Consider the following 15,158-nt stretch of genomic DNA (forward strand, 5'->3'; position numbering starts at 1 on the left):
TGATGTCCGTTTACACTGGAGTCTGATAACAAATCACATTTTACTGGTAGTGTAAACAATCAGCTGGAGGAAAAAAAAACCAGATAAAATAAATGATAAATGGGTTGTACTTGTATAGCGCTTTTCTACCTTCAAGGTACTCAAAGCGCTTTGACACTACTTCCACATTTACCCATTCACACACACATTCACAGATCTCAAAAAAATCTGATTTGGGCCATTTTGTGTAAAGGTAGTCAATATGGGTTCCCTAATTATATGACTTATTTCCCTTCAAAGCCAATTACATTCCTAACTACCGGTACGTTCACAACAAATAATGTGTCCTATTCCAAAATAAATATTTTTGTCCACCTCCAGAAAGGGGTAATGTACGACATTCCTAATCATCCAGAAGGAAAAGTCTGGTTTCTCCATGCTATGGCGTGCGTTCCTGTGCCAGTTGGCCACCTGATGGCACGGTCGATTCACCTTTTCGCGTATAGATTATGGCCAACTAACTGCTACCTAGGACTTGTGCGGCTGTGCTCAAAACGACAGCAATTGCATGCATCCAATTGCTGTCGTTTTGGCGTACGTTTAGTTTATTTCGTCAAAATAACTAAGTAATATGTCTATATATAGTTCTAAACATACTCAAGCTTATAAACTTACAATAAGATTGTCAATTAGACAGTTACATAAAATGTAAAATTGAAATAACAATTAGAGTGTCCGCCCTGAGATCGGTAGGTCGTGAGTTCAAACCCCGGCCGAGTCACACCAAAGACTATAAAAATAGGACCCATTACCTCCCTGCTTGGCACTCAGCATCAAGGGTTGGAATTGGGGGTTGAATCACCAAAAATTATTCCCGGGCGCAGCCACCACTGCTGCTCACTGCTCCCCTCACCTCCCAGGGGGTGATCAAGGGTGATGGGTCGAATGCAGAGAATAATTTTGCCACATCTAGTGTGTGTGTGACAATCATTGGTACTTTAACTTTAACTTTTCAAAACATGCTTTTATTTTGTAAAAGTCTAATTGTGCGGCCGTATTTGACAGACTTTGCTGCTACATTCATGCAGGGTTTAGTGACCAGCAGGCACTCTTAATACGCACTCGAGGGTGCAATAAACCTAAAATAAATTCACAGAACGACCAAGAAAATAGCTTATTACTCTCATTTTGCCAAAATCTTCATTAGCTGAATAGTATTAACGGAGAAAATGTGACTTTTGTGTGAAGTATGTCAACTGTGGTGTAATCACTCATTTTGTATTATTCTAAATGATCTTTCTTTTTTTCTAACATGTTAAGTTCTTTTGTAGTTATTTTTGCACAATAAGATATGGGAACACTGGCGAGCAGAAGACAATTTGGAGTGATATTTGGTCCAGAACATATTTAGTTTTATTCATTATTGACGTATTTCTTGCCACTTTATATTGGAGATTTCCAGTTCATTTTCTCATCTATTATTATACCCAAAATTTGCTTTACTTTACTCTTTCAATGTCTATTCCTATTTGAATTTGTGTTTGACTTTCTCGTCTGCTGTTACTAAATAGCATTCTTTTAGTTTTACCGAGATTCAAAAATAGCCTTTTTTTTTGTCAAAAGTGTATTCATTCCTTCTGTTATTATTTGTATTAGCTTCGGTGTGTTCTCTCCTGAACAAAACGCAGACGTGTGTTTACTTGGGCGGCTCTCCAGTGTGTTTCACTTCCCATACTTGTCTTCTTTCTGGGTTGTTATTTTTATTTTTATTTTAATTGATTTAGCCTTTATTTAACCAGGTAAAAATCCCATTGAAATCAAAGATCTCTTTTCCAAGGGAGACCTGGCCAAGAGGGCAGCAGCAAGGTTACATTAAAAACAGTAAACAACACATAAAACATTACATTTACAACATTAAAACTTGCTCACATAACACATGTGCATACAGACAAGGTAGACTGCAGTCCTTTCACAGAAGCTTTAAACTCATTCAATGTAACAAGGGTTTGAAGTTGAATATTCGATTGTAGGTTATTCCAAGCCTTCGGTGCTGAAAACCTAAATGCTTTCTTGCCCAGTTCAGTTCTTACTTTGGGGACGACAAATTGCAGAACATTCATTGAACGAAGATTGTGACTTCCTTGTTTCTTTGTTAAAAAACAAGATAGATAAGATGGAGTGATACCCAGAATGGTTTTGTAGATGAAAACATACCAATGATTGAGGCGTCGAGCACATAAAGATGTCCAGTTAACCATTGAGTATAATACGCAATGGTGAGTAAGGGGAGCGCAGTTGGTGATGAATCTCAGTGCCCCGTGGTACACACTATCCAGCTTGTGGAGACAACCAGCAGTAGCATTCATGTACAACACATCTCCATAGTCAATAACAGGTAAAAAGGTTGTTTCCACCCATTTCTGTTTCACAGTAAAAGAAAAGCAAGACTTGTTTCTATAATAAAATCCCAGTAAAAGTTTCATACTGAATGTGCTCCTTAAAACTCAAGTGGTCATCAATTAAAAATCCTAAATATATCAAAGCAGATACTAACATAATTTGTTGCCCATTTCTTGTTAAAATGTTCTCACACAGTGCTGATCTTACAGTTTTTGATGTGGTAAAGAACATACACTTTGTTTTCTCTGCATTTAAAACCAGTTGAAGATAGCAAAGTTGTTCTTGTACTCTGTCAAATGCATGTTGTAGATATTTAAAAGCCTCAGCAGGAGTGGGGGCTGTGCAGTATACGACAGTATCATCAGCATAGAAATGGAGAGTTGAGTTCGGAATATTCTGTCCAAGATTATTTATGTATTGATTGTTGAGTAAGCAATGTAAAAATGTTCCACTTTTCTCGCGGGTGGAGCAACAGGGCATTTTTACACGTATAAAAACCAACAACAATGTGCCTTTTCGCCAATCATTGAGGAGATCGCCATACTCTCTCTATACACGACTCTGACCTTTCCCCTTTCCTTCCGTAACTAAAGGCTGGTCATGCTTCCATTGATTGAGGAAGGTGGTGGGTGTTTCATTGCCTTCCTGTCTTTACAAATAAGAAAAAACATGAAATCACGTTGATAAAATTCTAATATTGATCATAAATCTGGGTTTACTTGACCGTTTGAAAGTCTGCATGTGCTTTGCCTTTTTTATGCCGCTCCTGCGTTTTTCCTAGCCCTGTAAGATAATGTGCAAGACTCTTCTTAAAAACATCACCTCTGACTCTGCCTTCCTCCCTCTTAACTCTCCTTCAGATCCAGTTCCTGCCTTCAAGTCCTGGCAGGACGACAATGAAAGCGGAGAGGCCGAGCTCTCCCCTCTGGCGGGTCGCATGGTCCCCCTCCCTCTGCTGCCCCTAGAGGAAGAAGGGGAGGAGGACGAGGGCAGGCAGGACGCGTCCTCCCGCTCTCACCCGCACGTCCTGGCGCGGCGCTTCCTGGACTTCAGCGTGCACGGCGCCCAGCGCTTCCTCCATCAGGACACGGACGCCACCTCGCCCACCAAAGCGCACAGGTAAACGCACGGCATGGCGCTGTGTCGCTCGGCCGCAGCTGACTCTCAATGAAACCCGCAGGCCGAGGCGAGCGTCTTGCGGCTCCAAGGAGGCGATGAGAGGAGGAGATTCAGTGACTCACCAGCTTACCAAGAAGCTTCAGCACCTAAAGAAGAAGATTAAACAGTTTGAGGAGCAGTTTGAGAAGGAGAAAAACTACAAGGTACAAGTGAGAACTGTTAACTACACTGGAACCCACTTAAGTTGATTAAAAACCTCTAAAGCATGAGTCACCAACGCGGTGCCCGCGGGCACCAGGTAGCCCGTAAGGACCAGATCAGTCGCCCGCTGGCCTGTTCTAAAAATAGCTCAAATAGCAGCACTTACCAGTGAGCTGCCTCTATTTTTTAAATTGTATTTATTTACGAGCAAGCTGGTCTCGCTTTGCTCGACATTTTTAATTCTAAGAGAGACAAAACTCAAATAGAATTTGAAAATCCAAGAAAATATTTTAAAGACTTGGTCTTCACTTGTTTAAATAAATGCATTTATTTGTTTTACTTTGCTACTTATAACTTTCAGAAAGATAATTTTAGAGAAAAAATACAACCTTAAAAATGATTTTAGCATTTTTGAACACATATACCTTTTTACCTTTTAAATTCTTTCCTCTTCTTTCCTGACAATTTAAATCAATGTTCAAGTATTTTTTTATTTTTTTTTATTGTAAAGAATAATAAATACATTTTAATTTAATTCTTCATTTTAGCTTCTGTTTTTTCGCCGAAGAATATTTGTGAAATCTTTCTTCAAACTTATTATGATTAAAATTCAAAAAAATTATTCTGGCAAATCTAGAAAATCTGTAGAATCAAATTTAAATCTTATTTCAAAGTCTTTTGAATTTCTTTTAAAATTTTTGTTCTGGAAAATCTAGAAGAAATAATGATTTGTCTTTGTTAGAAATATAGCTTGGTCCAATTTGTTATATATTCTAACAAAGTGAAGATTGGATTACCCATTTAAAACATGTCATCAAAATTCTAAAATTAATCTTAATCAGGAAGAATTACTAATGATGTTCCATAAATTTTTTTTTTTATTTTTTCAAAAAGATTCGAATTAGCTAGTTTTTCTCTGCTTTTTTTCGGTTGAATTTTAAAGAGTCGAAATTGAAGATAACCTATGTTTCAAAATTGAATTTTCATTTTTTTCGTGTTTTATCCTCTTCTAAACCGTTCAATTAAGTGTTTTTTTCACCATTTATTCTCTACAAAAAACCTTCCGTAAAAGGAAAAAAAATGTACGACGTAATGAAATACCCATTTTTTTATATATATAGATTTATTTATTTAGCTATTCTTGTTTAAATCACACTTACATGTAACTTACAAATGACAATATATTTATTTATTTACGTGTGTATCAAACTGGTAGCCCTTCGCATTAATCAGTACCCAAGAAGTAGCTCTTGGTTTCAAAAAGGTTGGTGACCCCTGCTCTAAAGGCTTAGTTGGCCACATGCGTGGACAGCACCTTTTAGCTCTTATTTCCAAAATTGTGTACACTACTGAATTGGGGTCTTTGGGCCGCTTATGTGAACACTTATACTGCCATCTAGTGGTGTCAGAAGAGTATAACATACAATGGAATTTAGAAAAAAAAAGTGTAAAAATAAGAATTAGCATGCCACTACACATGAAGTACACATTTGTTACTTATGGACTAAGTACATCATATCTAAATATGATTCTTAGTTTTTATTCTAATTAGGGTCCAATAAGCCCAAGTAGCAAAGAGAAATAAAAAAAGCATGTAAACAAACAGCTTGGGCCTTAATAGGTTAAGTCAGTGTCTCTTGACTGATTTAGAGCTTTGGTGTCCAACATGGCGCCCTGTGGTCACGCTTTTGACCAATCATTTGGTGGTCTGGCCATCGAGCGTGACGACAGGGCGCCATGATGGACGGCAACTCTGAAAGAGTTGGCCATACTCGCTCTATACACTGCTTTGTCATTGGTTGGCTGCGAGCACCCCCTAGAAGCCGGCAAAAAAAAAATATGTTTTTGATTGATTGAAACTTTTATTAGTAGATTGAACAGCACAGTAAATATTCCCTACAATTGACCACTAAATGGTAACACCCGAATAAGTTCTTCAACTTTTTTAAGTCGGGGTCCACGTAAATCAATTCATGTTTCCCAGCTGTGGTCCTTAATACACTTTTCCACCACGATCTAAACAGGAAAAGTCTGGAGATATAAAGTCTTCGAGAAGTTTCTTAAGCGTAAAAATTATAACTGAATTGGTGAAGCTGAAGCTGTATTTTCATTTGCACTTTGATTCTACTGACATATTTATTATGTGTTTTTAATTTAGTTTATTTTAGCACTACAGAATTATATGTATTTCTTTCCATCAGTTATTTATGACTCCCCGTATATTTGATTGGTACTTATTTTTCTAATCAGCCTGACTCAAGCCTAAGGTTTATGTGTTAAATAAATTATAATCTTTGTGATTAACACATGTTTCCATATCGTTTGACAAGGTTGTGAACATGTTAAAATATAATTATTGAACACGATTAAAATCAAGAGTAAGATTACTTTACTGATAATTCAGTGTTAAGAACACCTACAGTCGCTATCAAAAGTTTACATACACTTGTAAAGAACATAATGTCATGGCTGTCTTGAGTTTCCAATCATTTCTACAATTCTTATTTTTTTGTGATAGAGTGATTGGATCACATACTTGTTGGTCTCAAAAAACATTCATGAAGTTTGGTTATTTTATGATTTTATTATGGGTCTACTGAAAATGTCAGCAAATGTGCTGGGTCAAAAGTATACATACAGCAATGTGAATATTTGCTTACATGTCCCTTGGCAAGTTTCACTGCAATAAGGTGCTTTTGGTAGCCATCCACAAGCTTCTGCTTGAATTTTTGACCACTCCTCTTGACAAAACTGGTGCAGTTCAGCTAAATGTGTTGGTTTTCTGACATGGACTTGTTTCTTCAGCATTGTCCACACTTTTAAGTCAGGACTTTGGGAAGGCCATTTTAAAACCTTAATTCTAGCCTGATTTAGCCATTCCTTTACCACTTTTGACGTGTGTTGGGGTCATTGTCCTGTTGGAACACCCAACTGCGCCCAAGACCCAACCTCCGGGCTGATGATTTTAGGTTGTCCTGAAGAATTTGGAGGTAATCCTCCTTTCTCATTGTCCCATTTACTCTCTGTAAAGCACCAGTTCCATTGGCAGCAAAACAGGCCCAGAGCATAATACTACCACTGCCACCGTGCTTGACGGTAGGTGTGGTGTTCCTGGGATTAAAGGCCTCACCTTTTTTCCTCCAAACATATTGCTCGGTATTATGGCCAAACAGCTAAATTTTTGTTTCATCTGACCACAGAACTTTCCTCCAGAAGGTCTTATCTTTGTCCATGTGATGTCAGATGAAACACAAATTGAGCTGTTTGGCCAAAAACACAACCAGAAGCTTGTGGATGGCTACCAAAAGTGCCTTATTGCAGTGAAACTTGCCAAGGGACATGTAAGCAAATATTAACATTGCTGTATGTATACTTTTGACCCAGCACATTTGCTCACATTTTCAGTAGACCCATAATAAATTCATAAAAGAACCAAACTTCATGAATGTTTTTTGTGACCAACAAGTATGTGCTCCAATCACTCTATCACAAAAAAATAAGAGTTGTAGAAATGATTAGAAACTCAAGACAGCCATGACATTATGTTCTTTACAAGTGTATGTAAACTTTTGATCGCGACTGTACATTGAAGTCTTGTCCCAAGTCTGCCCGCTTAAGTCGACATAAAATCTGAGATCCAAAGGGGTCAACTAGCATCAAACATGACCCTTAACTGTTGGATGGGGGAAAAAAAAGATAAATTGTTTGTCTCATGCAGTTTAATGTCATTGGCTGTAACGTGTGACTTCCTGTGTGCAGCCGTCTCACGGGGACAAGGCCGCCAACACCAAAGTCCTCAAGTGGATGACCGACCTCACCAAGATCCGCCGGCAGATTAAAGGTAGACGTGTGTCCTGAGTGTGTGTTTGTGCACTGACTGAGTGAGTGAGTGACTTGTGACATCGCACTCCATGCCACACCGACACACACACACACACACACATAGACACACACACACACAGAGTTGTAACCCTGGCAACAAGCGTGCATGCATGCAGCACTAACCTGTGGCTCTCACACATCCACCCTCCAGTGTCAAACGTCTCTCTTCACCAGCAGGGGGCGTGACGTACAGCCGAGCCCGAAATGATTCATATCTTTTACCTTCTTTTTTTCAACCAGACAGTTCAAGATACAATATTTCTCTGCATTTGAAGAAAAAGGGTGTGACTCATTTCGGGCTTGCCCGTCCGCAACCAAACATGTCACATACATCTAGAATGTCTCCCACACCTGTGCATCATTTCATGGAACCCTACGTCCTCCATCGCGTCTGAAACATTTCTCTGTCTGCGATCACACGTGAAGACGACAATAACACCATCACCCGCTCTCCACTTTCCTCCCCTTTCTCACCCACCCGCTCTCCGATTGGTCCGTCGGTTGACACCCCCACCCCTCCCTCCCCCCGTCGGCCGCGCAGGACGCCAGCACCATCTTTTCCCCAGAAGCACGCTGAGACACCAGGCTTTGCTCCATTCGCAAAGGCGCCACCATGCCCCGCCCCCCTCCTTCCCCTCCCATTGCGCACACGCCCCCCCGGCCCATCCCCACTCGGGCCCGAGCTCGAGAGCGTGTCACCTCAGTAAGTAGCAAAGAGCCAGTAAGTAGACACGTCCACTGTCAGGTGGTTCTGTGAGAGCATCCTGCTTCCTTCCTGTGGCCAAGCAGCATGTGTGTGTGTGTGTGTGTGTGTGTTCTTATGTCATGTCATGTGATGTGTGTGTTTTCATATGTCATGTGATGTTTTGGTCAGACTGTGCATCTTCTTTCTTAAAGATCTACTCTCTATTTTATGCTGCAGCTGTTACATACAGTATACTGTAATACTGTACATGGTAATTGTTAATTGTATATATTATATAAAAATATAATATCTGTATATATCATATACTGGATATGTATTATGTAAATATTACACATATGTTGTATTTTATATTATTACTACAGTACATTTTTAGTCTATTTTATACCGGCATTATCCTTTTCATCCTTACCCTTTCCATCCTTTGTAACTGAGCTACTGTGTGGAACAATTTCCCTTGTGGATCATGAAAGTTTGTTTAAGTCTAAGTCTAAAGGGGAACCGCACTTTTTGGGGGGAATTCTTATCTATGTAAGATAAGAATGCGTATGTTTTTCTTTTTTGTATATATATTATAAGTTGTAATATACGGCAAATACGAGGTGGCTTACAATGCAGCTAATCAGAGTCCTCTATTCCGCACATACAGTCGTGGTCAAAAGTTTACATACACTTGTAAATGATAATTTAATGATGTCTTGGCTGTCTTGAATGTCCAATAATTTCTACAACTCTTATTTTTTGTGATAGAGTGATTGGAGCACATATTTGTTGGTCACAAAAAACATTCATTAGGTTTGCTTCTTTTATGAATTTATTATGTGTCTACTGAAAATGTGAGCAAATGTGCTGGGTCAAAAGTATACATACAGAAATGTTAATATTTGCTTACATGTCCCTTGGCAAGTTTCACTGCAATAAGGCGCTTTTGGTAGCCATCCACAAGCTTCTGGTTGAGTTTTTGACCACTCCTCTTGACAAAATTGATGCAGTTCAGCTAAATTTGTTGGTTTTCTGACATGGACTTGTTTCTTCAGCATTGTCCACACGTTTAAGTCAGGACTTTGGGAAGGCTATTCTAAAACCTTAATTATAGCCTGATTTAGCCATTCTTTTATAACTTTTGACATGTGTTTGGGGTCATTGTCCTGTTGGAACACCAAACTGTGCCCAAGACCCAACCTCCGGGCTGATGATTTTAGGTTGTCCTGAAAAATTTGGAGGTAATCCTCCTTTTTCATGTAAAGCACGAGATCCATTGGCAGCAAAACGGGCCCAGAGCATAATACTACCACCACCATGCTTGACTGTAGGATGGGTGTTCCTGGGATTCAAGGCATCACCTTTTCTCCTCCAAACATATTGCTGGGCATTGTGGTCAAACAGCTAATTTTTTGTTTCATCTGATGACAGAACTTTCCTCCAGAAGGTCTTGTGATGTCAGAGCTGTAGAAATTATTGGAAACTCAAGACAGCCATGATATCATGTTCTTTACAAGTGTATGTAAACTTTTGACCACGACTGTAAAGCCCTATAAAAAACAACCAACACCCGCCAACAATACTCTATTTAAATTTCATAAGCTGAAAAAAACCCAAGTATTAGCATTATTGTTATTATAAGGGATAACGCAGACAAAGTACTTTTTATCACAGAGAGCTAACTCTGTGATGCTGATATATTGACCTATTGCTGCATCACCACTTAGTTGGTGAAGGTTTATTCTAGATTATAAATCATGCCTCTCACCTGGATAGTAGAAAGTTGTGGACATAAGACGAGAAATTGGTCAAATTTGACAGGAAGAAAGGTATAATAAAATGTTGCAATTCCCTGCCAGGACATTAAGGGCAGTGTTTTCTTGAGAGGGCGCAACCGCAACTCTCGTTAACTGTTAAGCTTTTTGTGCAGTAGCGGTGAAATTGGCGACTGTTAGTTTAAGTGTGTGTGTGTGTGTGTGTGTGTGTGTGTGTGTGTGTGTGTGTGTGTGTGTGTGTGTGTGTGTGTGTGTGTGTGTGTGTGTGTGTGTGTGTGTGTGTGTGTGTGTGTGTGTGTGTGTGTGTGTGTGTGTGTGTGTGTGTGTGTGTGTGTGTGTGTGTGTGTGTGTGTGTGTGTGTGTGTGTGTGTGTGTGTGTGTGTGTGTGTGTGTGTGTGTGTGTGTGTGTGTGTGTGTGTGTGTGTGTGTGTGTGTTCGTTCGTTCTTGTATTTCTACCCTTCTTGAGACACCAACAAGGAATAGTGCCTTCCATATGAGGACCGGTGAACAAGTTAGGACATAAATCATGGTCCGAATACGGAACACCATTGCATCTAATAAAGAGCCAAATACTAGAGTCTGTGAACATTGCTCCAAAGTCAGGATTATTTGTTGATTTAATGTGCATGCAAAATTAAACATTAACAGGTGCATATATGATAAAACACGACTTCACTATTCATCCCCGAAAAAACCCGCCAGGTGAACAGCTGATTTTACGACTTCCGGTGCTGACGTAAGAGAACCTGCGTCCCATATGTGACCATAGGATGAACAAATACACTACGGTACTAAGACTATAGTGGCCATTAACAGTTAGCATCTACAGCTGGGTTGCCCAAAGTGCAGCACAGGGGCCATCTGTGGTCCCTGACTCTTTTGTCATCGGCCTTAAGCACATTACCAAAAACAAAAAATTAGAGATCTCATTTGCACCCCTGGTGGTGACATTATCAAAATGAAAGTGGTTCCAAAAAGGAGGGATTTTTCAAATTGACTGTGTCGGTTTTAAAAGTGCTCACCCTCTGGTCAACATATGAAATAACGTGTGTGTAAGAAATTGAAATGCGCCCCCTTTGGCCAAAATAAAAATAAATAAATATGTATATAGAGACATACTGTAATAACTTGTAAGTAAATAATGAAGATTAAAAACCAATTACAAACAAAAATTAACTAAAAGCTTACCTTTTTTGCATAGTACGTATATATTATTAATGTTGTAAATACAAATCTTTATATATCTAGAAAGGGTGGTCCTGAAGATGTAGGCATTTTTCAGAGGTCTCAAGAAGGTAACAAATACAAGAATGAGTGTGTGCGTCAGTCACTGTCTTGTGAGCTCCACCAAGTCGAGATGTTCACGTTCAAGTTGTCTTCCATTTCTGCTTCATCCCAGTTGGCGTCCTCTCGTTTGACCTTTATCTCTTACGTACGTTCAGACGCCAAACACCGCGCCGAGAGCGAGCTTGGCCCCCTGACCCGCCCTCGCAGCAACACGCTGCCAAAGAGCTTCGGCTCCACGCTGGACCAGGGAACGCACGAGGCATCGGCGGGCGAGGGGAAAGGTCAGCATCCCACTAGGGAGGAGACCCTGGACCTGATCCAGCGCAGGGTGACGGGCAAGCGGCGGGAGGACGGCTGGCCCGACGACATCAAGGTGAGCGAGCGCTTCCTCGCCAAGGTAGCGGCGTAGTGAAGCCTTTTTGACGATGGCAATTTTATGCAGAAGATGACCAAAGAGCAGTTGTCATGTGAGAAGACTGTCCTTCAGAAGAACCTGCTGCACTACGAAGGTCTGCACGGCCGACCGGTGAGTGACCTTGGAACCCTCTGCACATTTATCACTTTAAAATGTTAATACATATATATATATATATATATATATACATATATATATATATACATATATATATATACGTATGTATACATGTGTGTGTGTGTGTGTATGTATATATATATATATATATATATATATGTGTGTGTATATGTGTATACGTTACATACATATGTATATATTTGTGTGTGTATGTATATATATATATATATATATATGCATATATATATATATATATATATATATATATGCATATATGCATATACATATGTATGTATATATACGTATAGATGTATATATATATGTATGTATATATATATATATATATATACCGTATATACATATGTAGGTATATATATATATATATACAGTATATATACACTTATGTATGTATATATATATATATATATATATACACACGTGTATACACACATATATATATATATATATACACACACACACATGTATATATATATATATATATATATATATATATATATATATATATATATACATACACGTGTATACATATATACATATGTATGTATATATATGTATATATACATATATATATATACATAAATATGTATACATACATATGTATATATACATGTATATACATATATACATATACATATTTATATATTAATATATGTATATACATATACGCATATATATACATATGTGTATATATGTATGTATATATGTATATACATATATGTGTATATATGAATGCATATATATGTGTGTATGTATGTATATACATACAGTATATGTATGTATATGTGTATACATGTGTATATATGTATGCATATGTTACATGTATGTGTATATATATATATATACACATATATGTATAAACACGTGTGTGTGTATATATATATATATATACATATGTATGTATATATATATACAGTACATATGTATATATACATATATATGTATATATATATATATATACATATATATATGTTTATATATACATACATATGTATATATATACATATATATGTATATATACATATATGTGTGTGTATATATATATATACATATGTATATATATGCATGTATATGTAATATATAAATAAATGTGTATGTATATATATATATATATATATATATATATAAATACATAATATGTATATGTATATATACATGGATATATATTTCATATCATAGGCATCCGTCCGTCAGTAGTGACGATGGGTTGCGCCTGGGGGAGTTCATTCTTTCTTGCAGCGGCGGCTGTGGCTGTACAGCCCCACTCTGGAGTGACAGTCTCTGGTGCAGTTGGCGCAGACGTATGTGGAGGGTTGTGACACAGGAGCAGGTCCCGCGTCACGGAGTTTACGCTTTTGTCTCCTCGCCTGCAACAAGGAGATGTGCTTCTCCTCGGCACGTCGGGTTCCTGTAGCAACAGTCTGCCTCCAAACGTCGCGGTCTTTTGCAGCTTCCTCCCAGTTGTTGTGGTCGATGCCTGCCTGTTTCATGTCACGTTTGCACACGTCCTTGAAACGCAGTCGGGGGCGACCAAGGGGTCTGGAGCCTGTTGACAGTTCGCCGTACAAGACAGCTCTGGGGAGCCGGCTGGGGTCCATCCTGTGGACATGGCCAAGCCATCTGAGGTGGCGTTGGCTGAGCATGGTGAACAGGCTGGTGGAGTGAGCACGATCTAGGACTTGCATGTTGGGAACTTTGTCCTGCCGTGAGATTCCCAGGATGCGGCAAAGACAGCGCAGGTGGAATCTGTTTAGCTGTTTCTCATGTCTGGTGTAGGTGGTCCAGGCCTCGCTGCCATACATCTGTGTGTTAATGACGCAGGCTTGATAGACCTGGAGTTTAGTGCGTGTGGATAGCTGGTTGTTCAACCATACTCTTTTGGACAGCCTGGCCATCACTGTGGCGGCTCTCGCAAGACGGGTGGCACGTTCTGTGTCGAGTGACAAGTCACTGGAGATTGCGGATCCAAGGTATGTAAAGGTGTTGACACATTCCAGAGTCTAATTGTCGACGGAGATGGAGAGTGGAGTTTCAGCATCTTGGCCCATGACATTGGTCTTCTTTAGGCTGATGGTGAGACCAAACTCTTTACAGGCAGATGAAAGCCTGTCCATCAGCCTCTAGAGCCCAGACTCGGTGTGGGATGCTAGAGCTGCATCATCAGCAAGAAGCATTTCCCTCAGGAGGACACTGGTCACCTTGGTCTTGGAGCGCAAACGGGCAAGGTTGAAAAGTTTCCCATCAGCTCTCGTGTGTAGGGAGACACCTTCAGAACATGTGCCGAAAGCAGTAGACAGAACGAGGGAGAAGAAAATTCCAAAGAGGGTTGGTGCAAGAACGCAACCCTGTTTTACGCCGCTGCGGATTGGAAATGCCTCTGATGTTCCTCCTTCCCAACAGACGGAACCCTGTGTGTTTTCGTGGAATGATCTTATGACGTTGAGGAGTTTTGGGGGGCAGCCGATCTTTGCAAGCATCTTAAAGAGACCATCTCTGATGACAAGGTCGAATGCTTTAGTGAGATCAACAAAGGCGAGATACAAGGGTCTCCTCTGTTCCCGGCACTTCTCCTGCAGCTGCCGAAGGGTGAAAATCATGTCCACTGTGGATTTTGCTGCCCTAAAGCCACATTGTGACTCAGGGTAGACACGTTCTGCAAGGAGGTGGAGTCTATTTATTTATATAAATATATATATATATATATAATATATATATATATATATATATATATATATATATATATATATATATAATGTGTGTGTGTGTGTGTGTGTGTGTGTGTGTGTGTGTGTGTGTGTGTGTGTGTATATATACATATGTTCATATATGTATATATATGTTTATATATATATATACAGTGGGGCAAAAAAGTATTTAGTCAGCCACCGATTGTGCAAGTTCTCCCACTTAAAATGATGACAGAGGTCTGTAATTTTCATCATAGGTACACTTCAACTGTGAGAGACAGATTGTGAAAAAAAAACCAGGAATTCACATTGTAGGAATTTTAAAGAATTTATTTGTAAATTATGGTGGAAAATAAGTATTTGGTCACTTCAAACAAGGAAGATCTCTGGCTCTCACAGACCTGTAACTTCTTCTTTAAGAAGCTCTTCTGTCCTCCACTTGTTACCTGTATTAATGGCACCTGTTTGAACTGGTTATCTGTATAAAAGACACCTGTCCACAGCCTCAAACAGTCAGACTCCAAACTCCACTATGGCCAAGACCAAAGAGCTGTCGAAGGACACCAGGAAAAGAATTGTAGACCTGCACCAG

The 15,158-nt window shown here is 39.2% G+C and overlaps 1 protein-coding gene across 10 annotated transcripts in view; it reads left to right on the forward strand.

Moving 5' to 3' along the window:
* Positions 1-15,158, forward strand: part of fam13b (family with sequence similarity 13 member B) — a 98,536-nt gene that overhangs the window by 72,051 nt on the left and 11,327 nt on the right. For 6 of the 10 annotated variants that reach the window (XM_061976628.1, XM_061976626.1, XM_061976622.1 and 3 more), the window contains 6 exons: positions 3,240-3,498; positions 3,560-3,701; positions 7,459-7,540; positions 8,123-8,284; positions 11,485-11,702; positions 11,772-11,855. In XM_061976628.1, the coding sequence (XP_061832612.1) occupies positions 3,240-3,498; positions 3,560-3,701; positions 7,459-7,540; positions 8,123-8,284; positions 11,485-11,702; positions 11,772-11,855 (947 nt within the window). The remainder of the gene's footprint in view (positions 1-3,239; positions 3,499-3,559; positions 3,702-7,458; positions 7,541-8,122; positions 8,285-11,484; positions 11,703-11,771; positions 11,856-15,158) is intronic. The other 4 variants (XM_061976629.2, XM_061976625.1, XM_061976630.2 and 1 more) reach the window with 2 other exon arrangements.

This window comes from Nerophis lumbriciformis, linkage group LG16, assembly GCF_033978685.3.
Source record: "Nerophis lumbriciformis linkage group LG16, RoL_Nlum_v2.1, whole genome shotgun sequence".
NCBI classification, from domain to species: Eukaryota; Metazoa; Chordata; class Actinopteri; order Syngnathiformes; family Syngnathidae; genus Nerophis; species Nerophis lumbriciformis.